The sequence below is a fragment of the Globicephala melas genome, chromosome 15, assembly GCF_963455315.2.
Source record: "Globicephala melas chromosome 15, mGloMel1.2, whole genome shotgun sequence".
NCBI classification, from domain to species: Eukaryota; Metazoa; Chordata; class Mammalia; order Artiodactyla; family Delphinidae; genus Globicephala; species Globicephala melas.
The window spans coordinates 65,649,065-65,673,239 of NC_083328.1; the positions used below are offsets into that span (position 1 = coordinate 65,649,065).

General features: G+C 37.8%; 1 protein-coding gene across 4 annotated transcripts in view; it reads left to right on the forward strand.

Moving 5' to 3' along the window:
- Nucleotides 1-24,175, forward strand: part of RALGAPB (Ral GTPase activating protein non-catalytic subunit beta) — a 100,518-nt gene that overhangs the window by 35,823 nt on the left and 40,520 nt on the right. For 2 of the 4 annotated variants that reach the window (XM_060284528.1, XM_060284529.1), the window contains exons 7-16: nt 8,345-8,523; nt 9,574-9,722; nt 9,849-10,065; nt 12,288-12,323; nt 13,547-13,748; nt 16,553-16,720; nt 17,238-17,352; nt 17,735-17,882; nt 21,182-21,246; nt 22,680-22,809. In XM_060284528.1, coding sequence (XP_060140511.1) covers nt 8,345-8,523; nt 9,574-9,722; nt 9,849-10,065; nt 12,288-12,323; nt 13,547-13,748; nt 16,553-16,720; nt 17,238-17,352; nt 17,735-17,882; nt 21,182-21,246; nt 22,680-22,809 — 1,409 coding nt within the window. The remainder of the gene's footprint in view (nt 1-8,344; nt 8,524-9,573; nt 9,723-9,848; nt 10,066-12,287; nt 12,324-13,546; nt 13,749-16,552; nt 16,721-17,237; nt 17,353-17,734; nt 17,883-21,181; nt 21,247-22,679; nt 22,810-24,175) is intronic. The other 2 variants (XM_030830609.2, XM_030830611.2) reach the window with 1 other exon arrangement.

Genomic DNA, 24,175 nt, shown 5'->3' on the forward strand with positions numbered 1-24,175 from the left:
TATTTCATGTGGTCTTTACGCAGTGAGTGTCTTAGGACAGGAGCGGTGCTATAACTCCTTGTTAGAGTTCACAGTGTGGCTGTTAAGCCCAGTCATCAGATGGAGCCAAATTGAACAACACACACATCTACATCATGTGCCCCTGCTCTCCCTGTCCCAGCAGGGTCAGGCTGTCCTCAGCTGCTCTTGGGCCACACTCTCTAGAGGCTTGTTCCCTGCAGTAGGTGCAGCATTTGTTCTCTTGCCTGTTGGTGCAGCTTGGATGATGATCTCTCTCCCAGGACTTTGTCACATTCTGTGGGGACTGGAGACTAGCTTGTTCCTCTCTATGACCAGCACTGACTGGTCAGTCTGGCTCTCAGGACCTCTCCTCTAGTAGCGTGGTTTAAAATTTCACTGAGGGTACACCATAGAATTTCACAGAGGGACAAATTGCTAAAAGTAATACTTCATGCTCTTTCTTTTTTTATAGTAATTCTATTCAATTTAATTTCATTGCTTCCTACCTTTCTCTCTACTAGCCCCATCCTTGTGCTCTGTGGAACTTTGGTTCTGTTGTATACTATTTGATTTGTAAACTTTTTCCTTGCATATCTTTTCTTTCTGGTTTGACGAGCCTCATTTTTCTATTTGTGTATTAGTGATTCTAAATTACTCTGTATGACCTGTTTATAAGTTAGGGATCTTAACCATTTTCTGTCATGTTTTTTTCAGTTTGTATTGTGTGTTTTTCATCTTTCGGTGATTTTAGTTTATTTTTTAAAATCTGTCTTTTTCTGTGATTATTTTCTGTTTCCTTTAAGATTAGAAAGTCTTCCTTTGTTCTTTGATCAGATAGATATTCACCTATGATTTCTTCTGACTTTGTTTCCTTTGCGCCATTAAGTTCCTTTATATATATGGATTTTGTCTTTGGGTCACATATTATTCCATTGATCTTTAATTCATTCTTATAGGAGATTAACACTTTTAATTATTTTAATCTTATAATAGTTATTGATATTTGGTGGGACTAATATCTTTTTCCCTAAAACATTTCTTGGAATATTTTTAAAAATCTCTTTTTGCCTGTTTAACATTTTAGATGAATTTTAGAATCCATTTGACATGTTACAAAACACAAGTGAACAGAAGAACCTCACAAAACCTTTTGGGGTTTGGAGTGTGTGTTAATTAGGGTAAGGAACATGTCCTCCTTTAGCAGATGAACCTGAAAATCTTAGTGGCTTAGTACAGTATGTTTCATAAAGTCTTGGGTAAGGAGCAGCTCTGCTTAGGTAGTTGTTCAGGGACCCAGGCTGGCAGAGTCTCTGCCATCTTCAACATGTGGCTTTATTAGGGCCTTAACTTTGTAGACAGGTGCCTCTGTATCTGGCTAGAAGATGGAAAAGAGAGAGAGCAAGGAAAATTGTGTGGAAGGTTTTCATGGACCAGCTCCTGAACTGTGATGTAAATCACTGCTACCCATATTCCATTGGCTGGAACTCAAACATATGCCACACTTAATTGCAAGAGAACATAGGAGGAAAAGAGAAGCTAGTGAACATCTAACCAGACTCTGCCAAAGATGAGAATTGCATTAAGCTTGTATTTATATTTAGGAACAGCTGACATCTTAATGTATTGTGTTTGCTTTTCTAAGAGTAGGTATTTTTCTTTTTTAGAATCTTAATTAATTAATTAATTAATTAATTTAGGTTGTGTTGGGTCTTCGTTGCTGTGCATGGGCTTTCTCTAGTTGAGGCAAGTGGGGGCTACCCTTCATTGTGGTGTGCAGGCTTCTCATTGTCATGGCTTCTCTTGTTGCAGAGCACAGGCTCTAGAGCGTAGGCTCAGTAGTTGTGGCATACGGGCTTAGTTGCTCCGCAGCATGTAGGATCTTCCTGGGCTAGGGATTGAACCCATGTCCCCTACATTGGCAGGCAGGTTCTTAACCACTGCACCACCAGGGAAGCCCCTAGAATCTTAAATATCTTGCAGAAATGTTTTGTAGTTTTCTTCACAGAGATCTGCATAATTTTTTTCTTTTTACCATTATTCCTGTGTATTTATTGCTGATGTTGTGAAAGGCTAACTTTTTTCCTACTGTTAAATCTTGTAAGTGGCTATTGCTGCTGTAAAGAAAATGTTTTACTTATTTTATTTTTGTATATTTTTTATATACTTGGGATTTAAAAATGCTCTGAGTATTTCACTGATTTCTTTTTAAATTTCTAGATATAATGAATACATATCTGCAAATAAATGTCTCCTTTCTAGTAATTCATACTCGAATCTGTGGTAATTAGTTATAAGTGCTTTGATTGCAGTAAGATCTGCATATGAGTTCATGTTCTGCTACTTTTTTCTTTGTGAACTTGAGCAAGCCGTTTAGTCTCTCTGAGTCTCAGTCTCTTTTTAATCTATACAGTGGGGATAATAATACTATCCATCTTGTTATAAGTATTGAAGAAAAAGTATGTAAAACAGTACATCTAACGCTTGAAAAGTTGCCATTGTCGTTATAATTATTTTTGTATGTGTTTTACTACATTAGGCAGAATTTCTAGAACATTGTTGAGTTAAAATGATACTGTTTTAGCATCCTTCTTTCATTCTGATTTTCATTGGAATGCCTCTGTTGTGTGAAATTTTGAGTGGGATATTGGTTGTTGATATTAGATAGTTATTCTTTTCTTTGTTCCTGATTTCCTAAGCAATGAAAAAATTTTAAATTTAAAAATATAAGTAAAATCAGAAATACTACTGAATTATTTTCAAATCATATTTTGGCATCCATTTAAGCAATTAAATGTTTTTTCTTCTTTTACCTATTGATAGTATGTTAATTTTTCCCCAATACTGAATCATCCTTCATTGTTTAGAGAAAAATTCTGCTTGGTTATGGAATACTGTTCTATTGAATCATCCTTCATTCTTTAGAGAAAACTTCTGCTTGGCTATGGAATGCTATTTTAATGTTTTCCCAAATTATCTCCGTTTCTATTTTTTGACTAATTTATATTTTGGTAACTTAAATAGGAAACTACCTATCTTTTTCTATGCTCTGTTGCATGAAAGTTATATATTCCTTAAGAGTTTGTAGTTCTTGGATAATCTTTTCCTGTTCCTTCACTATTAATTGATCTCTTCAGGCTCTATCTTTCTTCTTGAGCTGAAAGATTTTAGTATTTTAGTCAGGGTTTTTTTTTATATACAGAATAGGAACTTACTTAAACAAATGCAGGTGAAAAAGAGGGGTTATTGTGTGATGATAGAGCCGTCTCACTGGGCTCCAAGAAGCAGTGAACATTCAATCATGATAGGGAGGGATCAAGGCAGCCTTGGGACAGGCTGCTCTATTGTCTATCTCTTGGCTTTTTTGCTCCTCTTGTGCACATGCACTGCTCTCTTTCTCCGGCACGCTCCCCCTGAACCCCTGTTTCTTTCTCCCCAGTTTTCGGTATCAAACAGATATGAATTTAGCAGAGCTCTGCTGGACTGAGGTGTAGTCCATTCCAAGCTTACCGCTTATTTTTCTAATTTTTGAACAGAGAACTATAATCCCCAGTAGGTACTGCTTCTAGAGACTTCTTATCTTCCCTACGCCACATAGTGGACCACAGTTCTTTGGATACAGTGTACTAACACTAGAAGCCCCTTTTCCATACATGCACACACAGGCCCCTGTCCCCACTTGCAGTTATGTGAAATTCAGAGTCTGAGTAGATGGAAAAAGGTTTCAAAGGCCCAGGGCATCTATAAACCACTGATTTATGTTTCTCAGCCTGGTTCTTTTCATCTTGAAGCTAGTGGAAGTTCTTTCCAGGTGCTGGCTGTAGGTTGACTAACAATATTACTTTGGGTTGGAAAGGCTGTTTAATGGACAGTTAAGCAGACTATTTTGAGTGGAAGCCAAAATCTATTTTTTAATGGAAATGTTTAAAATTATTTACATATAAAATATACCACAAGCCCATTGTTTTAAATACATTGAAATGGGTCTGCTGCCCTATCCTACACGTCTGCCACACATGCTGGGGTGTTGCCCCAGGACCTTACTTCAGACATCCGTGTGGCTGACAGGGTCTTGGTGCTCCGGCCTGGTGTCAGGCCTGAGCCTCCAAGGTGGGAAAGCCAAGTCCAGGACATTGGACCACCAGAGACCTCCTGGCCCATGTAATATCAGTTGGAGAGAGCTCTCCCAGAGATCTCCATCTCAGTGCTAAGACCCAGCTCCACCCAACGGCCAGCAGGCTCCAGCTTGGCTGGAGACATTCCATCGAAAAACAACAGAATACACTTTCTTCTCAAGTGCTCATAGAACATTCTCCAGGATAGATCATATCTTGGGTCACAAATCAAGCCTTGGTAAATTTAAGAAAATTGGAATTGTGTCAAGTATCTTTTCTGACCACAATGCTATGAGACTAGATATCAATTACAGGAAAAAAACTGTAAAAACTACAAACACATGGAGGCTAAACAATACGTTACTAAATAACCAAGATATCACTGAAGAAATCAAAGAGGAAATCAAAAAATACCTAGAAACAAATGACAATGAAAACACGACGACCCCAAACCTATGGGATGCAGCAAAAGCAGTTCTAAAAGGGAAGTTTATAGCAATACAGTCCTACCTCAAGAAACAAGACAAATCTCAAATAAACAACCTAACCTTACACCTAAAGCAGTTAGAGAAAGAAGAACAAAATAAACCCCAAAGTTAGCAGAAGGAAAGAAATCATAAACATCAGATCAGAAATAAATGAAAAAGAAATGAAGGAAACAATAGCAAAGGTCAGTAAAACAAAAAGCTGGTTCTTTGAGAAGATAAACAAAATTGATAAACCACCTGCCAGACTCATCAAGAAAAAAAGGGAGAAGACTCAAATCAACAGAATTAGAAACGAAAAAGGAGAAGTAACAACTGACACTGCAGAAATACAAAGGATCATGAGAGATTACTACAAGCAACTGTATGCCAATAAAATGGACAACCTGGAAGAAATGGACAAATTCTTAGAAAAGCACAACCTTCCAAGACTGAACCAGGAAGAAGTTAAAAATATAAACAGACCAATCACAAGCACTGAAATTGAAACTGTGATTAAAAATCTTTCAACAAACAAAAGCCCAGGACCAGATGGCTTCACAGGCAAATTCTACCAAACATTTAGAGAAGAGCTAACACCTATCCTTCTCAAACTCTTCCAAAATATAGCAGAGGGAGGAGCGCTCCCAAACTCGTTCTATGAGGCCACCATCACCCTGATACCAAAACCAAAGATGTCACAAAAAAAGACGACTACATGCCAGTATTACTGATGAACATAGATGCAAACATCCTCAACAAAATACTAGCAGACAGAATCCAACAGCACATTAAAAGGATCATACACCATGATCAAGTGGGGTTTATCCCAGGAATGCAAGGATTCTTCAGTATATGCAAATCAATCAGTGTGATACACCATACTAACAGATTGAAGGGTAAAAACCATATGATCATCTCAACAGATGCAGAAAAAGCTTTCGACAAAATCAACACCCATTTATGATAAAAACTCTCCAGAAATCAGGCATAGAGGGAACCTACCTCAACATGACAAAGACCTTATATGACAAACCCACAGCCAACATCGTTCTCAATGGTGAAAAACTGAAAAACCATTTCCTGTAAGATCAGGAACAAGACAAGGTTGCCCACTCTCACCACTGTTGTTCAACATACTTTTGGAAGTTTTAGCCATGGCATTCAGAGAAGAAAAAGAAAGGAATCCAAATCGGAAAAGAAGAAGTAAAACTGTCACTGTTTGCAGATGACATGATACTATACATAGAGAAACCTAATGATGCTACCAGAAAACCACTAGAGCTAATCAGTGAATTTGGTAAAGTAGCAGGATGCAAAATTAATGCGCAGAAACCTCTTGCATTCCTGTACACTAATGATGAAAAATCTGAAAGAGAAGTTAAGGAAACACTCCCACTTACCATTGCAACAAAAAGAATAAAATACTTAGGAATAAACCTACCTAAGGAGACAAAAGACCTGAATGCAGAAAACTATAAGACACTGATGAAAGAAATTAAAGACGATATAAACAGGTGGAGAGATATACCATATTCTTGGACTGGAAGAATCAACATTGTGAAAATGACTGTACTACCCAAAGCAATCTACAGATTCAATGCAATACTTATCAAACGACCGATGGCATTTTTCACAGAACTAGAACAAAAAGTTTTGAAAATTGTATGGAAACACAGAGACCCCAAATAGCCAAAGCATCTTGAGAAAGAAAAAGGAGCCGGAGGAATCAGGCTCCCTGACTTCAGACTCTACTATGAAGCTACAGTAATCAGGACAGTATGGTACTGGCACAAAAAACAGACATATAGATGACTGGAACAGGATAGAAAGCCCAGAGATAAACCCACACACATATGGTCACCTCATCTTTGATAAAGGAGGCAAGAATATACAATGGAGAAAAGACAGCCTCTTCAACAAGTGGTACTGGGAAAACTGGACAGCTACATGTAAAAGAATGAAATTAGAACACTCCCTAACACCATACACAAAAATAAACTCAAAATGGATTAAAGACTTAAATGTAAGGCCAGACACTATAAAACTCTTAGAGGGAAACATAGGAAGAACACTCTATGACATAAATCACAGCAAGATCTTTTTTGATCCACCTCCTGGAGAAATGGAAATAAAACCAAAAATAAACAAATGGGACCTAATGAAACTTAAAAGCTTTTGCACAGCAAAGGAAACCATAAACAAGATGAAAAGACAACCCTCAGAATGGGAGAAAATATTTGCAAACGAAGCAACTGACAAAGGATTAATCTCCAAAATATACAAGCAGTTTATGCAGCTCAATATCAAGAAAACAAACAACCCAATCTAAAAATGGGTGGAAGACCTAAATAGACATTTCTCCAAAGAAGATATACAGATTGTCAACAAACACATGAAAGGATGCTCAATATCACTAATCATTAGAGAAATGCAAATCAAAACTACAATGAGGTATCACCTCACACCGGTTAGAATGGCCATCATCAAAAAATCTACCAACAATAAATGCTGGAGAGGGTGTGGAGAAAAGGGAACCCCCTTGCACTGTTATTGGGAATGTAAATTGATACAGCCACTATGGAGAACAGTATGGAGGTTCCTTAAAAAAACTAAAAATAGAACTACCATACGATCCAGCAATCCCACTACTGGGCATATACCCTGAGAAAACCATAATTCAAAAAGAGCCATGTCCCACAATGTTCATTGCAGCACTATTTACAATAGCCAGGACATGGAAGCAACCTAAGTGTCCATCGACAGATGAATGGGTAAAGAAGATGTGGCACATATATACAGCCATAAAAAGAAACGAAATTGAGTTATTGTAGTGAGGTTGATGGACCTAGAGTCTGTAATACAGAGTGAATGAATTAAATCAGAAGGAGGAAAATAAATACCATATGCTGACACATATATTTGGAATAAAAAAAATGGATATGAGGAACCTAGGGGCAGGACAGGAATAAAGACGCAGACGTAGAGAATGGAGTTGAGGACACGGGGGTGGGGAGGGGGGGTAAGCTGGGACAAAGTGAGAGAGTAGCATGGACATACATACACTACCAAATGTAAAATAGCTAGCTAGTGGGAAGCAGCTGCATAGCACAGGGAGATCAGCTTGGTGTTTTGTAACCACCTAGAGGCATGGGATAGGGAGGGTGGGAGGGAGTCACAAGAGGGAGGGGATATGGGGATGTATGTGTGCATATAGCTGATTCAGTTTGTTGTACAGCAGAAACTAACACAACATTGTAAAGCAATTATACTCCAATAAAGGTGTTAAAATAAATTAATTTAAAAAATATGGAACAGAAGAAAAATAAATACATTGAAATGTATGGCTTTAGTATGTGCACATGAACACAAACACTAATCCCAATTTTCACATAGTTTTTAAAAAATTGGAAATGTTAATATTAAAGTAAGATTTTCTCCTTGGGTTTCTTGTTGATTTATTTATAGTTTTACCATTCCATTGCTTAATTCCAAACATATTACAAAATATCCATGTATACGTTAAAAAAATTAAAAACTAGTCTTATTTTGATTCTCATTCTCTGAATAGGCAAAGTAGGTTCATGTAAGCACACTTCTGTAAAGTAGTGTTGGTGTTTGAGTCCCTAGCTTATTAAATACAGATTAATCTCCTCTCTGAATCAAAGAAATAGGCACAAACGGCCTGTTCTTAAATTAGATTGCATGCATTTTATTGCTAAAGAGATTTCTAAATGTATAATTAATTCTTGCTCTCTCTTTTGATAGTAATCCCGTGGATTTGAGTAACCCAGCCATTGTAAGCTCTACTCCCAAATTTCAGGAACAGTTCTTAAATGTGAGCGGAATGCCGCAGGAATTGAATCAGTATCCCTGCCTTAAACATCTGCCTCAAATATTTTTTCGTGCCATGCGTGGAATCAGCTGTCTGGTGGATGCATTCTTAGGTGAATTTTGTGTATGTTGCTAGATGTTTGAAGATAACTTTAGAGTCTAGTTTTAGAAACTTTTGTGGACAGCCGAAAGCAAAAGATGATCAGAGTTGATTACAAATAATAAACTGGGAAAAATTATTTGCAACAAATGTGATAGCTAGAGGGTTTTTGTTATTATTATATAAATAGATCAAATAATGCAAAGAAAAAGAATAAGACCTGGTAGATAAATGGACAAAGACTATGAGGAGATAATTTGCAAAAGAGAAAAGTGTTCATTCTCACTAGTAATCCAAGAAAATACAGATTAAAATGCATTAGGTGTCATTCTTATGTGAGTCATTAGGAAGCAGTTTATACTTTTTGTGAACCATTGTTTTAAACTGTTTTTCACATGAAAAGTCAGAATTTTTTTAATCTGTTAAAAGGCAGTGGTATTTAATACCTATCATTTTCAAAAACGTTTTGTTATGTGCAATTAATGTATTACAGAGGTAATATATTAGTTCAGTTAGCTTTGGCTGCCACCTAGCCAAAAGTACTAGTGGTTTAAACAAGGTAGTTTACTTTCACACGTGTTAAACGCAGGGCTAAGCTGTATACAGGGCTGCTATAGCAGTTCCACCATTGTCAGAGACCCAAGGCCCTTCCATCTTCTGGCTCTTCATCCTTTGTGCACACTCTCATGGGCCATGATGGCTGAAAGAGTTTCAGCTATCCTGTTCAGGAATTGGGAAGGAAGGAGCATCTACCTTTGATTCGTTCTTTTAAGGAGATTTCTTGGGGAAGACCCACCCAATAATTGCCCACTTCTCTGTGGTCAGAACATGGCCACATCTGGCTGTAAGGGAGCCTTCAAAAGGCAGTTGTTTATTCTGCGTAGCCATGTCTAGCTAAAATTTGTGTTTTGTAACTCAGGAAGAAAGGACAAATTGATACTGGGAGGCAGCTAGCAGTCTCTGCTGTAGTCTGTTGTGAGCCTTCACTGGTGTTGCTTGAGGAAGATTTACTGACCACATATTTTGAACTATGAAGAATAACTCCATTTGTCTTTCTTTAAAGGCATTTCTAGACCCCGATCAGACAGTGCTCCTCCAACACCCGTGAATAGATTGAGTATGCCTCAAAGCACTGCTGTCAATACCACCCCACCACATAACCGGAGGCACCGGGCTGTTACTGTGAACAAGGCCACCATGAAGACAAGCACAGTACGTTTTCATGACCATTGTTATACTGTATAAAATGGGCTTTTTAATCTGCCTTCCTTTTAAAAAATCCTGCTGTTTTCTTAAACTTTTCATGAGTGTGGCTATATTCTTGTGTTCTTCTAATAGGTTAGTACTGCTCACGCCTCAAAAGTTCAGCACCAGACATCCTCCACCTCTCCTCTGTCAAGTCCAAATCAGACTAGTTCAGAACCCCGGCCGCTGCCTGCCCCACAGAGACCAAAGGTTAACAGCATCTTGAATCTCTTTGGATCATGGTTATTTGATGCAGCATTTGTTCACTGTAAACTTCATAATGGGATAAACAGAGACAGCAGCATGACTGGTAAATATTGCTCAAGAAATACGTTGTCATTTTTTTCTTTTTTTTTTTCTTTTTAATCTTTCCTACCTGCAAGATTAATATGTATCTTAAAAAGCTCTCTGTCTCTGACCAAGCAGTGTCTTGTGCTTAACCCCTTCCAGCTGAAGTAATTTTGAAAGTTTCCCTACTTGTCCTTTTTATGTTCGTTCTGTGAGGTTTGGCTTTTGTCTAATACTTCAGGTTAGCCACGTTTTGTTAAACCAGATTCCTAGGTGACCTGGAAGTTCCCTTCATGTCAGCCAGGATAATAATATTGATATAAAGAATTAAACATAATTGACCAGAAATTTATTCATAAGAAGTGTTTTCTTAGATTTTGACAGCCATTCACTCATTACTACATATAAATATCAGAAAATTTCTGCTTCACAGAAGACTCTAACCTTTTAGGTTTTAGTCTAGAGAACTTTATTTCAAGGGCACACTTTGAAAAATATATTTTCTCTGTAAGTAAGACTGGTGAAGAATTAATAACTCAACCCTGATATCTTTATTTAGATTTTATTACAGAAATGAAATTCTATCTAAATATGATTTATTTTTGTCATCTTACCATTACACATGGAAGTAGTGGCATAGGGTGCAGGATGGAAGGCTGAGGTACTGCAGAATATACTGAATATTTATGACTGTTTTATAGAGCTGAGCAATAATAATGGCTAGCACTTACTGAGCTGCATTTACTCTGTGCCAGGCACTATGCTTTATGAATTAATTGTGCTTTATGTAATAATATAATTAATATTGGTTGGTTGGTAAGAGAAGCACTTTTCCACTGGGGTTGGAAATAACTTGAGATAAAAGGATGCCTAATTGCTTTAGATTATGCATCTCTAGGGAGAGTGTTAATTTCAAGGATAAAACTAATAAAATGGTCATAAGGGTCTCTGCTTTCTCTCAGAAATGCATTCTTTGTTATTATGTATCATCTCGGAACTAAGGGTCTATGACTGTTAGCATTATATACATGTAAATTGTTTTGGTTGTTCTTACAAATCTTTAAATAATTTAGAAAAGTAGTGCATATAAAGGCATTTTCAGGAATATAATTTGAGATTGCATGATTGAGTTTAGGGATTCCTTTGTTTATTTTGTTCAAATCCAGACACTTTATATTCTACCATTTCCATATTTTATTTGCAAGTTTGACTTATGGATAAATAAATGTACTTATTTGATGACTAAATGAAAACATTTAAAAAACATTTTGGCTTATGTTTTCTAAAGTTCATGCGCCTTATATTTTGAGTTTTATGACCCATGTTTATATTTGTTAATTTGTATTGTATATTCTAGATTGAGTTAGGCATATTTTTATTTTTTATTTTTATTAAGATACAATTCTTTACAGTGTAACTTTTGGGTATCAAGCTGTTGACACTAAAATCCCTGAATCCAGAGTGGTTCAACCTGCTGCTTCCTTGGTGGGCTTGCTTAAAGGGAATTTATAGATCTTCCCACTCTCTAGGGAGTTTTTAACAGCTTTTCTCACCCTCTTGTGCCAAAAGATAGAAACTAGAATTCAAATCATGTGTGGGCTACAAATTCCTACTTTTAACTCTTACCATTTTCTTTGGTGGGAAAAGGATAGAAGCTCTTCTTCCCCCACCTTGTGTTCAGAGATGAGAAAGGCTGTTGTATTACCCAGGAGATAGGAGGTGTCCAGATAGCTGAATGGGTTAAAGTGCTGTTGGGTGCTACTCTTGAGGTCTTGCGGGTGGTGGGAAGGTTGAGAATACCGACTCTGTTAGTCTGTTCTCTAAGTACTGGCTGCCATCAAGGAATTCTGCCATGTAGTTCACCTCTAAAAATGTTTGCTTCTGTGGACTGGTTAGCTTTAGAGTTACATGACAGTACACTGTGCTTTGTAATTGTAACATTGAGCTGGGAAGGGTTAATGAACTAAAATTTTAATGCACGTTATGGGCAGTTCAAAACCTCAATTTTTTGTAGTTGTGTAATTTTCTTCGTTCATTGTTTTGCATGATACAAAAATCATAATTTTGGATCTGAATGCACAATTTCCTGTTTTTGAACTAGCTTGTGGTATCATAAAGCTTTTAATCTAACTTTTAAAAAGCAAAAAAGCTTCTTAACTTATTGTAAAATTTCACCATCTTTAAAGTATTTTATAATTACTACTGTCCTTTGATTTGTTTCCATTTATTTCTATTATCTTGCAGCATCTTTTATCCAAATTCTTCTTTCTTATAAATCTTGTAAGTAGGAACCAGAAGCTTCTCCTTAATTGCAGTCATGTTTTTATTTTTTCATAATTCCATTAAAAATTTTGATTGTCATTGTCTCTTGTAGTTTTTGCACTTGGGAAGAAAAATACTTTTCTGTGTTTTGAATGGGGAAGATTGTTGGCAAAAGCAAATTAATCTGCCTGAATCAGTCCCATTATTTTCGTACACTAGTCTGGTCATGTCATGAATTCCAGGATTTTGCACTAACTGTGTTTTGGCTTTTTTTTTTTTTTTTAATTTAAAGCTTTAAGCGTATTTTTATACAGATTTAGTGTTTGATTTGTATGCATTCTGCATGTAGTGTTTTTCAAATGTATTATTGCTGGATAGCTTATTCAGGACTAAAAATGGCTCATGGGAAGTTGCATAAAGATTTATGCTTGACTCTGCATTCTGTTAAATCTGTTATTACAAATAATTTAAACATTTCATGTAGAGTGATAAAAGATTTCAGAGTGATTTTCAATACACTGTGAAATCTTTTGTTAAAAATAAAAGCAACTTTCGAAGGGCTTCTGTTTCAGTGACAACGAATGACCATGATAATCTTTCTTACCAATCCAGTTTTCTGATTTATCAACCTAAAGTTAGCTGCTGTCTGTGGTTGTTAAAATTCATTCTCATTTTGCTTGGTTGGGCGATTCTTCGGTGTGTGTTTTGGAGTTGGTTGGGTGGTGGGAATGCTCTCTCTTCCTACCCATTTCTTATCCTTACCTTGCCCTCTCCCTAAAGTATACAACCTGGCATGGGATTACCCATTCAATTATGATGTCTGTCTGGGGTAATGTGTAAATTTGCAGTACCTATTTTTCTTAATGTTTAAGCATCATTTTTTAGGGAGAGAAAAAAAACAGAATAAATAATAGAAAAGCCAAATTCTGTGTTATATATCTGTATGTATGTGAATACAGATATATACAAATGTACTCTGCTAATCAGAAATTCAGTTGAAAAATGCATCTTGTAGAATCTGTTAAACTGACAGTACCACTGTAAATTGTTACCCCTTTTCAAAGAAGATTTCAGAGAGCCCTTTAAAAAAAAAATTAAGACATAATTGCTAAACAAAAGCATTATTGGATTCTATTCAAGTAGCAATTTAATGACACCAATATTTGATCTTTGTGTCCAGGGTCCCATGAGCCTATTTGCATATCAACAAATATAATAAAACCCTCCTTTTTTCTCCCCAGCCATTACAACACAAGCTAGCATGGAGTTTCGACGGAAAGGGTCACAAATGTCCACAGACACCATGGTTTCCAATCCTATGTTTGATGCAAGTGAATTTCCTGATAACTATGAAGCAGGAAGAGCTGAGGCTTGTGGGACACTGTGTAGGATTTTTTGTAGCAAGAAGACTGGAGAAGAGATTCTGCCAGCTTATTTATCCAGGTCTTAGAATTTTTTTTGTTTATTTTTCCATTTATATAGTTGTGATAGTGAAACTATTATAGCATGGCTTAGTAGGTTGAATTGATAAGTAAATGTTGGTTTGAAATACCTGCAAATGTATGTAAGTAACTGAAATTTTTTGCTTGAATTCTTCCTTTTTACCTACCTTACCAGATTTGGTGAGGACCCCTAACACCCTTTTTATTTTAGAAGTATTGTTAATTCCATCTTACATGACGTTTGTTAATTACAGAGAGATTTGAAGGGCCACACTAAATTTTTAATACATTTTTATCACAGTACTAGACAGTATAGATGGTCCAGAAATGTTAGCTGTCAATCCTGCCTCTAAGGAGCTTATTTTCTCAAGTGAGCAAAGCCATGTACACAAGTAACACCAATCCAATAGCAATAGGAAGCTGGTAAGAGAGAGACACAGAAAAAGTGCTATAGGCATTCAGAGGAAGCAGAAGCATACACTTGCCCTGGGGGTTCAGGAAAGAGTTACAGAGGATTGGATGATTGTGCTGGACTTATAAAAGATGACTAGTATTTAGACTATGTTAGCAAGTTGGGTAGGGTCATCCTATCCAAATTTATGACTTCAGCCAGTCTTTTTGAATGGCTCTGCCATCCATTCAGTTGCTTATGCCAGAAACTAGGAGTCATTTTAGGCTTCTCTTCTCTCCCTCTGTATCTTTAGATGGTCAACCGACTCTTGCCTTTCTGCTACTTAACCCTCTTTCTAATCTCTCCACTCTTGTCCCCACCATGACACTTCAGGCCTTGTCACTTTTTTGCTAAATTAACTTGTAATGGCCTGCTATTTTTCTTGACTGTCTTTTGCCCTCCTCAGCTGATCATTCACACAACTCCTGAAGTGATACTAATATTAATAAGAACATTCAGGTGTCTGTACATACTAGGTTCTCAGGAGAGAGGATTAAACTGACTCAGAAGGAAAAAGTGTAGAAGAATACAGATATGAAACAGAATGGTACATGCAGGGAAGTAAGCAGTATCTTAATAGGCACTTGACTTTAAGTAACAGAAAACTCTTTCAATGTGACTTAAGCAAAAGGGGAATGAGTTAATGAGAAACTCACACTATTGAATACCTTCTAAGGTCAGGACATGCAGCAGGGTCTCACAAAGGGCAGAAACCAAGAGCTAGAAAGTGTTCAGGGACCAAAACAACTTTCCTCCTTTTTGTTTCTCTGTCATCATGGTCTCCCAGAACTGCTTCATTCTTCTCTTACCTGCAGATCATGTTCTTATATTGTAGTATGCTTCTAAGTTCAAATTTCCGTGACCTTTGTCTGGGTGACCAGCAGGGCCAATTAGCATTCTGAATCCTAATTTCAGATTCCTGAGAAAGAGGATCTGATTAATCAGGTGTCTACCTCTGGTCTAATCAGCTACAGCTGTGAAGGTGGGTCACATTGGATACTGGCACCCCATGTGGTGGGGGCACATTTCTTAGGAGGGAGCCGATGGGTTGGGACGATACTCCAAAACGGTATCAATAGCAGTAAGGGAGAAGGCTGTGAACACGAGCCTTCCATCTGGCCCATAAGATTAGATGGGTGGTAGTGTGACTGAAGAGCGGATTTGTGACGGGGGCCAAGGATGGGGTTAGTGTGGAACCTGTTGAATTTGAGGTGCCTGCGGGCTGTTAATCAACAAATATTTATTAAGTTCCTACTTTGTGCCAGTCGCTGTGCACAGGGAGTACTAGAGTAATCAGTAGACATGTCCTGCCCTCAGGTCTGCAGTATGCTTTTGGCTAGTAGATCTGGAGCTAGAGACTGATTTGATTATGTTTGGTGGCTTAAGTAGTGTTTAAAACCAGGCTAGTAGAAGAGATAGCTTAGAGAACTGAGGTTGGCAGCTTGAGGAACCCCCAGTGTTAGGAGGCACGTGGAATAAGATCTGTTAAAGGAACTAGCCATAGAAGTCAGAGAAGAATTAAGAGCGGAAGGGAGTAATCAAAGGGTTGAATGCTTTAAAAAGGCAAAGTTAAGACTTAGACATGTCTTTTGGATTTAGCAATTGAGAGACCATTGGTTATTTGCTATAACATGGTTTTAGTTGATTTCTAGAAAGAGAAGATGGATTGAAGTGGGTTGAGCAGTGACCAGGAGGTGAGGAAGTTGTTTCTGAGGAGGTTTGTGGAGAAAGGTACCTTACAGTAGCAGAAGAGTATACTAGGATAGTTGCTCTTGAATGATGGAAGATTGAATGCTTAGTTCATTGGGGGTTAGGGGAGGATGTTGAAAGTAAGATATGTTCAAGTACATTCCTAAAAGGATTCTTATTCAGAGTGACCTTCATATCGTGGTGAGTACAGGGTCGAATGAGGTTTCTTTCTTTCATTGTGCCCCCAAAAATAATGGGGGAGGGGGAAAGGGACACAACACACTTTTTTTCAGGAATTGTGAAACGCTACAAAATTTTACTGACATGGAAATCATTTCAGTAATTCCTCCAGTTTATTGATAATTACTGCAGCCTTTTGTTTTTATCAATAGTTACTTCATTTGCAGGCACCTGTAACTGAGTTGCAAGGCTTAAAACCTCAAGAAAGTGTAATAGACATGAATCTTTTTTTCCTTTTGATTAGGAAATATAACTTGGTTCTTAGTGTACTTGATTCTGAATTGTTCTAACTCCAGTAATACCTTTTAAAGGATAGAAGTAGTGAAGATTGGAAATAGACTTTAAGATGACTGTGTAGAAAATATTAATAATTATGAAAACAGTTGATCAGCAGTTTGTTTAAAATTTTTTTCTTGCTTTCCTAGATTTTACATGCTTTTAATTCAAGGTTTGCAGATAAATGATTATGTGTGCCATCCTGTCTTGGCCAGCGTTATTCTAAACTCCCCTCCTTTGTTCTGCTGTGACTTGAAAGGGATTGATGTTGTGGTTCCTTACTTTATTTCAGCTCTTGAAACCATTTTGCCTGACAGGTAAGCTTTCATTCTGTACTAGTATGTCAGTTGTTGGTTTTGGCCTCGTCTGTTTTGGTGCTTCCTCCCCAGTTTCCCAATTTATCCTGTCCAGTTGTCTTCATAGCCCAGGGGGATTCAGGCCATATTAAATGAGTGTAGAACATCCAGGCCTACCTCGTCCCTGAACTCTTTCAGTTCTCTTTGTCCACGGGTGTGTTGAGTCCTTCTTGGTCTGGTCTAGAGGGGTAAGAATAGCCCCAGCCCAGAGGTCTTTTGTGGAGTAGGCCTTACATTTAAAATCAATCAATCAGTCAATCAGATTCTAGTTTAATTCCATAACAGTTTAACATAGAGATTCTCTCTCACACACACACAAATTGCAGAATATGAACTCAGTGGAAAGTAGTTACTGCATTCTTTATAAAACCAAACCCAGTATGTGTATTGTAAAAAATTGGCATAATGTATATTTGGCAAAGCTAAAAACATACTTTAGTTCAGAAATACTAATAGCTATCTTTTTTTTTTTTGGCAGAGAACTCTCAAAATTCAAAAGCTATGTAAATCCAACAGAATTGAGAAGATCTTCCATTAATATCCTGCTTTCTTTGTTGCCCCTCCCACATCACTTTGGCACAGTCAAATCCGAGGTAAAGTTTTATTAAAGTTTTTTATATTCTGTATTCTCTTTTGTGTGTTAATTCAAGTCAAGTTGTATTTTTTAAAATGGAACAGGAGCTTTTAAAAAATTTTTCAGATTATTTCAGGTGAATCAACAAAGTTGATTTGTTGAGGTATTTCTTCTGTCAGTGAGCCAGCATGCCCTTGGCCTACCATTTCAAGCAGTGATGGGCTGGTGATGTCTGATCTCATATGTTGTGTGAGTTAGTGACACACTTAGCACAGTGGCTAATATTAGTCAGACTGAAAGCCTTGCTTGTTAGACTGATCTATGTGTCCACTGTAGCAGTTCCTACATGGGCGTAGTGTACCACAGCAGACGATGTTAAATGTTATTTGTTTCTTCCGTAGGTGGTCCTGGAAGGAAAATTTAGTAATGATGACAGCTCTTCTTATGATAAACCAATAACTTTTTTGTCACTGAAGCTGAGACTTGTGAATATACTAATAGGTGCCTTGCAAACGGAAACGGACCCCAACAACACTCAAATGATACTAGGTTTGTGTTCACATGTTTTTTTGTAAGTGAAAACCCAGGTGGTATGTTGACCTCAGGCATGTTGAGGAGGCAGGGGTCAGGGATGGGAATCTAAGCATAATATAGCCCTACTTATTCTGAATCAGAGGCAGAATTTGTTTGTTTTTATATGTGAAAAATTTTGAAGGGGTGAGATGAGGGAAGGAAAGCATCCTAGTTGTCTTGGTAGGTGATGTTGGCTTAGTTTTATTTGTGTTCTTTATTTTTCTCTTTCCCTCTTGCCCTTTCTCTCTCCTTCTCTCCCCTTTCCTCCCCTTCTTCTCTTCTCTTTCCTTTCTGTCCTCATTACTTCTGCCTCTGCCTCTTCCTCCTGCCTGTTATGTACATGTGAAAATATTTGGAGTTGGGTGTAATTCTGGAAGCCATGTTTGAACATGCCAGGAGGAGACTGAAGAGTAGCTGTTGCTGTGCCTCCTCCCTTTTTCCTTATTGTTTCCTGTTGGTTTTCTAATCATACTGACTCTCTGTCTTAAATGGCTCCTTATTATTATTGCCACTTACATATTTTAAACACTTATCACCTCTCAGCTTGGTTATTGCAGCTGTCTCTTACTGTACTTCTGGTTTTTTATCAAAGCCAAGGGCATAGTCCTATGTGCAGGTACTCCAAGGAGAAAGAAGAGAATGGCATGGCTTTTATCCTTGAGCAAGTTTCATTGCAGAGGTTGGAACACCTTCACAGAGTACTCAGATAACAGCAGAAGGCAGTGCTGATTGCATGTCATGTTGAGTGTCTTCAGGGTTGAGAAAGAAGAAACCAGAAGAGCAAGGAAACTTCATAGAGGGAAGTGGAAGTTAAATTGGATCTTGTAGGGCAGGATTTGAATAGGGGCCAGTGAGGTTAGGATTTCATTCCAGGAGAGGAAATGACAAGGCCAGAGAATTGGTGGTGGCAGTAGTGGTTGGAGTGGGTACTCAGGAAATATAGTATGTTATGCAACAAGAGAGGGGAATAAACAGGGAAGAGTAAATCCTTTCATTTTGGAAAGGAGTTGAAGGAACAGAGGTTAAATCTTGATATGAGAGAGCCTCCAAATTGTACTTCTTTAGGTTATTCAAATAACATCACTTGAAATCAGATAATTTCTACAGTTGATAGAGTATTTAGTTCTGCTTTATCCTTGTTCTGAAGAGGCTCCCTATGTGTGTTCCAAGGAAGAATCAATTGTTGGTCTTGCCATAGATTGGCAAAGCTGTGTCTGTCCTCTCTTTATCCATAGTGCACAAGAGCACTCCCGCACTGGGATGAGAAGCAGTGTGCTAGGCTCACTATCTTGTTTCTGTCCTAGTCTTTCTAGGGCTATGAGTTCCTTGGTAATAAATACATGCAGCTTGCCTTCAGAATATGCAGCCATGGGCGAGCCCTAAACCATTCGTAAAAAGCAGTTGGTCAGAAAGATATAGCTGTGATTTTTATTTTGTTATTTTATATTGAAAAGATCAGGGCTTCCCTGGTGGCGCAGTGGTTAAGAATCTGCCTGCCAATGCAGGGGACATGGGTTCAAGCCCTGATCCGGGAAGATTCCACATGCCACGGAGCAACTAAGCCCGTGCGCCATAACTACTGAGCCTGTGCGCCACAACTACTGAGGCCGTGTGCTACAACTACTGAAGCCTGCATGCCTAGAGCCTATGCTCTGCCACAAGAGAAGCTACCGCAATGAGAAGCCCACGCACTGCAAGGAAGAGTAGCGTCCACTCACTGCAACTAGAGAAAGCCCGTGCGTAGCAACAAAGACCCAGTGCAGCCAAAAATAAATTTAAAAAATAAATAAATTTATTAAAAAAAGAAAAAGGAAAGATCAGAATCTGGTTTTGAAAGTATTACATAATATTTTTCTTAGTTTATATTACCCTCGAAATTGAGATGTTTACATCTGGTCTTTCACACCAATTAAAAAATACCTGAAAACGGTCATTTTTTTATATAAAGCAAAGTTTGACCTTCAGATTTATTTTAGGACAATGTTATTTTAAAATTTGGGGGAGAGATCAGGAGATTAGGTCATTTCTAAAGAATATCTTTTCTGGGCTTCCCTGGTGGCGCAGTGGTTGAGAGTCCGCCTGCCGATGCAGGGGACACGGGTTTGTGCCCCTGTCCGGGAAGATCCCACATGCTGCGGAGGGGCTAGGCCTGTGAGCCATGGCCGCTGAGCCTGTGCGTCCGGAGCCTATGCTTCGCAATGGGAGATGCCACAACAGTGAGAGGCCCGCATACGGCAAAAAAAAAAAAAGATCTTTTCTGACCAACCAGTGGATTTATTAGTTATTTTATGGAACTTTCAGGAATACTCAGCTAAAGTAATATTCTTATCTCTGTATTAATGGAGATGTTTTAGCCATTTTAGTATTCTTGTCATGTATTTAAATGTATTTTTTTTAACATCTTTATTGGGGTATAATTGCTTTACAATGGTGTGTTAGTTTCTGCTTTATAACAAAGTGAATCAGTTATACATATACATATGTTCCCATATCTCTTCCCTCTTGTGTCTCCCTCCCTTCCACCCTTCCTATCCCACCCCTCCAGGTGGTCACAAAGCACCAAGCCGATATCCCTGTGCCATGCGGCTGCTTCCCGCTAGCTATCTACCTTATGTTTGTTAGTGTATATATGTCCATGCCTCTCTCGCCCTGTCACAGCTCACCCTTCTCCCCATATCCTCAAGTCCGTTCTCCAGTAGGTCTGTGTCTTTATTCCTGTCTTACCCCTAGGTTCTTCATGACATTTTTTTTTCTTAAATTCCATATATATGTGTTAGCATACGGTATTTGTCTTTCTCTTTCTGACTTACTTCACTCTGTATGACAGACTCTAGGTCTATCCACCTCATTACAAATAGCTCAATTTCGTTTCTTTTTATGGTTGAGTAATATTCCATTGTATATATGTGCCACATCTTCTTTATCCATTCATCCGATGATGGGCACTTAGGTTGTTTCCATCTCCGGGCTATTGTAAATAGAGCTGCAGTGAACATTTTGGTACATGAATCTTTTTGAATTTTGGTTTTCTCAGGGTATATGCCCAGTAGTGGGATTGCTGGGTCAGATGGTAGTTCTATTTTAGGTTTTTAAGGAACCTCCATACTGTTCTCCATAGTGGCTGAACCAATTCACATTCCCACCAGCAGTGCAAGAGTGTTCTCTTTTCTCCACACCCTCTCCAGCATTTATTGTTTCTAGATTTTTTGATGATGGCCATTCTGACTGGTGTGAGATGATATCTCATTGTTAAATGTATTTTTTTGTTGTTTCAGGGGCAATGTTAAATATTGTTCAAGATTCAGCACTTTTAGAAGCCATTGGTTGCCAGATGGAGATGGTAAGAAGTGTACAACATGTAATTTGTCAGAGAATATCAACTTCTGTTTTTATGTAAATTATATTCCCAAATGTCTGTCCTTGTGTTTTTTAAAGGCATTTGTTTGTAAATTCAGCTCACTGATTCAGAAGGGATCCTTTTAAAAATATCTGTTTTGAGGTTTCTTACCTTTCAGCGCCTCATCAAGTCCCTGAGAGATTCTGCATGAGAGAAATTCCAGCTAAACACTGTCTTTATTCCTGGACAGTGTTTACTTAAAGCTCTTCTTTTTTTTTTTTTTTTGCTGTACGCGGGCCTCTCACTGTTGTAGCCTCTCCCGTTGCGGAGCACAGGCTCCGGACGCGCAGGCTCAGCGGCCATGGCTCATGGGCCCAGCCGCTCCGCGGCATGTGGGATCTTTCCGGACCGGGGCACGAACCTGTGTTCCCTGCATCGGCAGGTGGACTCTCAACCACTGTGCCACTAGGGAAGCCCTAAAGCTCTTACTTCTTTTGCTGTGTTGGTGAATTGGCTTGAATAATCTAGAAAAAGTCCCCTACTCCATAATTCCTTGTATCCCTTGTAGATCTAGTGTTGGCTGTAAACAGCATCTAGTTTATTCTTTTCTATCTCATCAGCTCTTTCTGGCCCCTCTAGACCAAAGTTTGAAGATCCCCCCAAAGCACCAATGCTTCTAAATCAAAAAAACTTTCCAGAGACTCCCAGTTCCCCCTGCTTCTGTCTTCAAGATATGTGATCCCTCTACCTGGAGTAGAGGTGGAGCAGGAGGTGGATGGAGAATTAATAGAGTATACTGGAGTGAGATGAGTGGATGTTGGATGGGTGATCAAGTTATTATTAAGGAAATTATGTTCATGTCCCAGTAGGTGGCTAATAACAGTCACCTTATCTGGATAAAATGAATTGTGTTTGTAGGGGAAGAAAATGAGGAATGTCTTTAACAGACACCTTTGTTAGCCCCTATACATACAGGAGTTAATCTTTGTACTAATCATGTTTTATTGTTTGTGTTTTATCATGTAACTACATTTGAAAGTTGTTGTTTGTTTATTTGTGTTTTGTTTTTTTAAGATTGTATTCCTGTTCTGATGTTTTGCTTGGGAGGCACTAGGGTATTTCTTTAAGGACCCAGAGTCATTAGCTAGTGAAGTCTAGTGAAGATGGAAAAGGTCTGGCCCTTTTAAACAGCAGCAAAGAAAACCCCAGAATGGGCACCGCCTCTAATCATCAGACCCTTGATACCTTCAGTAGGTGGTGTTTATGTGAAAACACCACAGCAGTTTTAATCCTTTGTCAATTTTTATCTATATCAGTTTATGCTGTTCAGCTGGTACATTCCATTTTATCAACATGGCTTTAGTGATTGACTGCTGTCTATACTTGTAAACTGTGGGTCTAGCTGTCAAATATTTGATTCATTTTTATTTGACTAGGGTGGTGGAGAAAATAACTTGAAGAGTCATAGTCGCACGAATAGTGGTATTAGTTCAGCAAGTGGTGGAAGCACGGAGCCCACAACTCCTGACAGTGAAAGACCTGCTCAGGCTCTCCTAAGAGATTATGGTAATCCACGTTTGTTTGGTTTTTTTGAAATCTAAAGTTTATAGAGTAACTTTTAACGCACAGATATACAAAACAAACAAGCAAAGAAAATTTAAACCAGATTTTAAGTTCATGACTTTTATGTATCTAAGTGTAACAGAGAGGCTATTAGTCCAAGACATTAAGAAAAAGAAAACATTTAGCTCTGTAGCTTTTAGTAGTTAGATTTTGCGTGGTTTCTTAGATTTTATAAGTGATTATAATGTGTGGTTAGGAAACATTTCTGAATTCTGTACCAGGTGCTACTACTAGTACAGAGTCAAATAGGATTTACGCTCTGCCTCAGAGTCTAATGGCAGAGTCGGCCAGTATATCAGTTTTTGCAGTGTGGTAAGGGTGGGTGATGGTTTATGCATTAGATGGCAACCCAGAAGAGAGTCTGTCTTTGTGTTTGAAGGCTATATACCCTACTGTATCTGGTTAGATTCTTCAGTCACAAAATGTAAGGAAGAGTAAGGAAACACTTGCCATTAGAGCATCCTATTCAATAATGTCCTTTATCCTGGGCAGTTACTTTATGGGTTCTGTGAGTTTATGGGTGCCTTTATGTTTTTACACATAAATACTAATGGTGTATTGAATCTGTAAGTATTAATCCAGCTAGATTGGAATGAAATCTAGCTCCTTAGATATGAGCTTAAGTTTTTTAATCATTTGGAGAGTTCATGAGCCCAGGAGTCCAGGCATATTTCAGTGATTTAAGTTTGTTTTAAGTATCCTTCAACATGTCAGATACATAAGGTCATTATGTGGCTATTAAACACATTTAAATATTGCATTTATGAAGAAGTTATTTAAATTGCTATCTTACTCATTATGCTTGTGGATTTAAGTGTAGGTGAAAATTTGTTTTATTTTTCATGTTTCTAAGACACTTTTAAACTAAAGAAATTTTCACATTATTATGTGTTCTAATATAAATGTTTGAAGTGGTTATTGTTTGTTTCAGTATTTTGAACTGGTGTTAGTGAGTTCTGCTTGTAATGTCATAAAATATTTTTCCTAAGAAATCCAGATTTGTGTTAGTGTCGCATGAATGTCTCTCTTTAATGATCATTCCTTTTTTTGTTGTCACTGCCCTCTTTCTGATAGGATCGACAGGTATAATGTCCCTAAAGCTTCCTTTATAAATTCAATTTAATTTGTCCTAATTTATTATTAACTAAGTAGTAATTACTTTTAAATATAGAATTGGAGGCTAAATAAAAACACAGTAATTTGGTTATTTAATTTTTTTAGAAGTATTAAAGTTGTCTTAGAGAATTCAGTGTTAAAATTTGTTTGAAAAGGGATTGCATGTAACTTTTGGTGGTTTAAACCCTGAAAA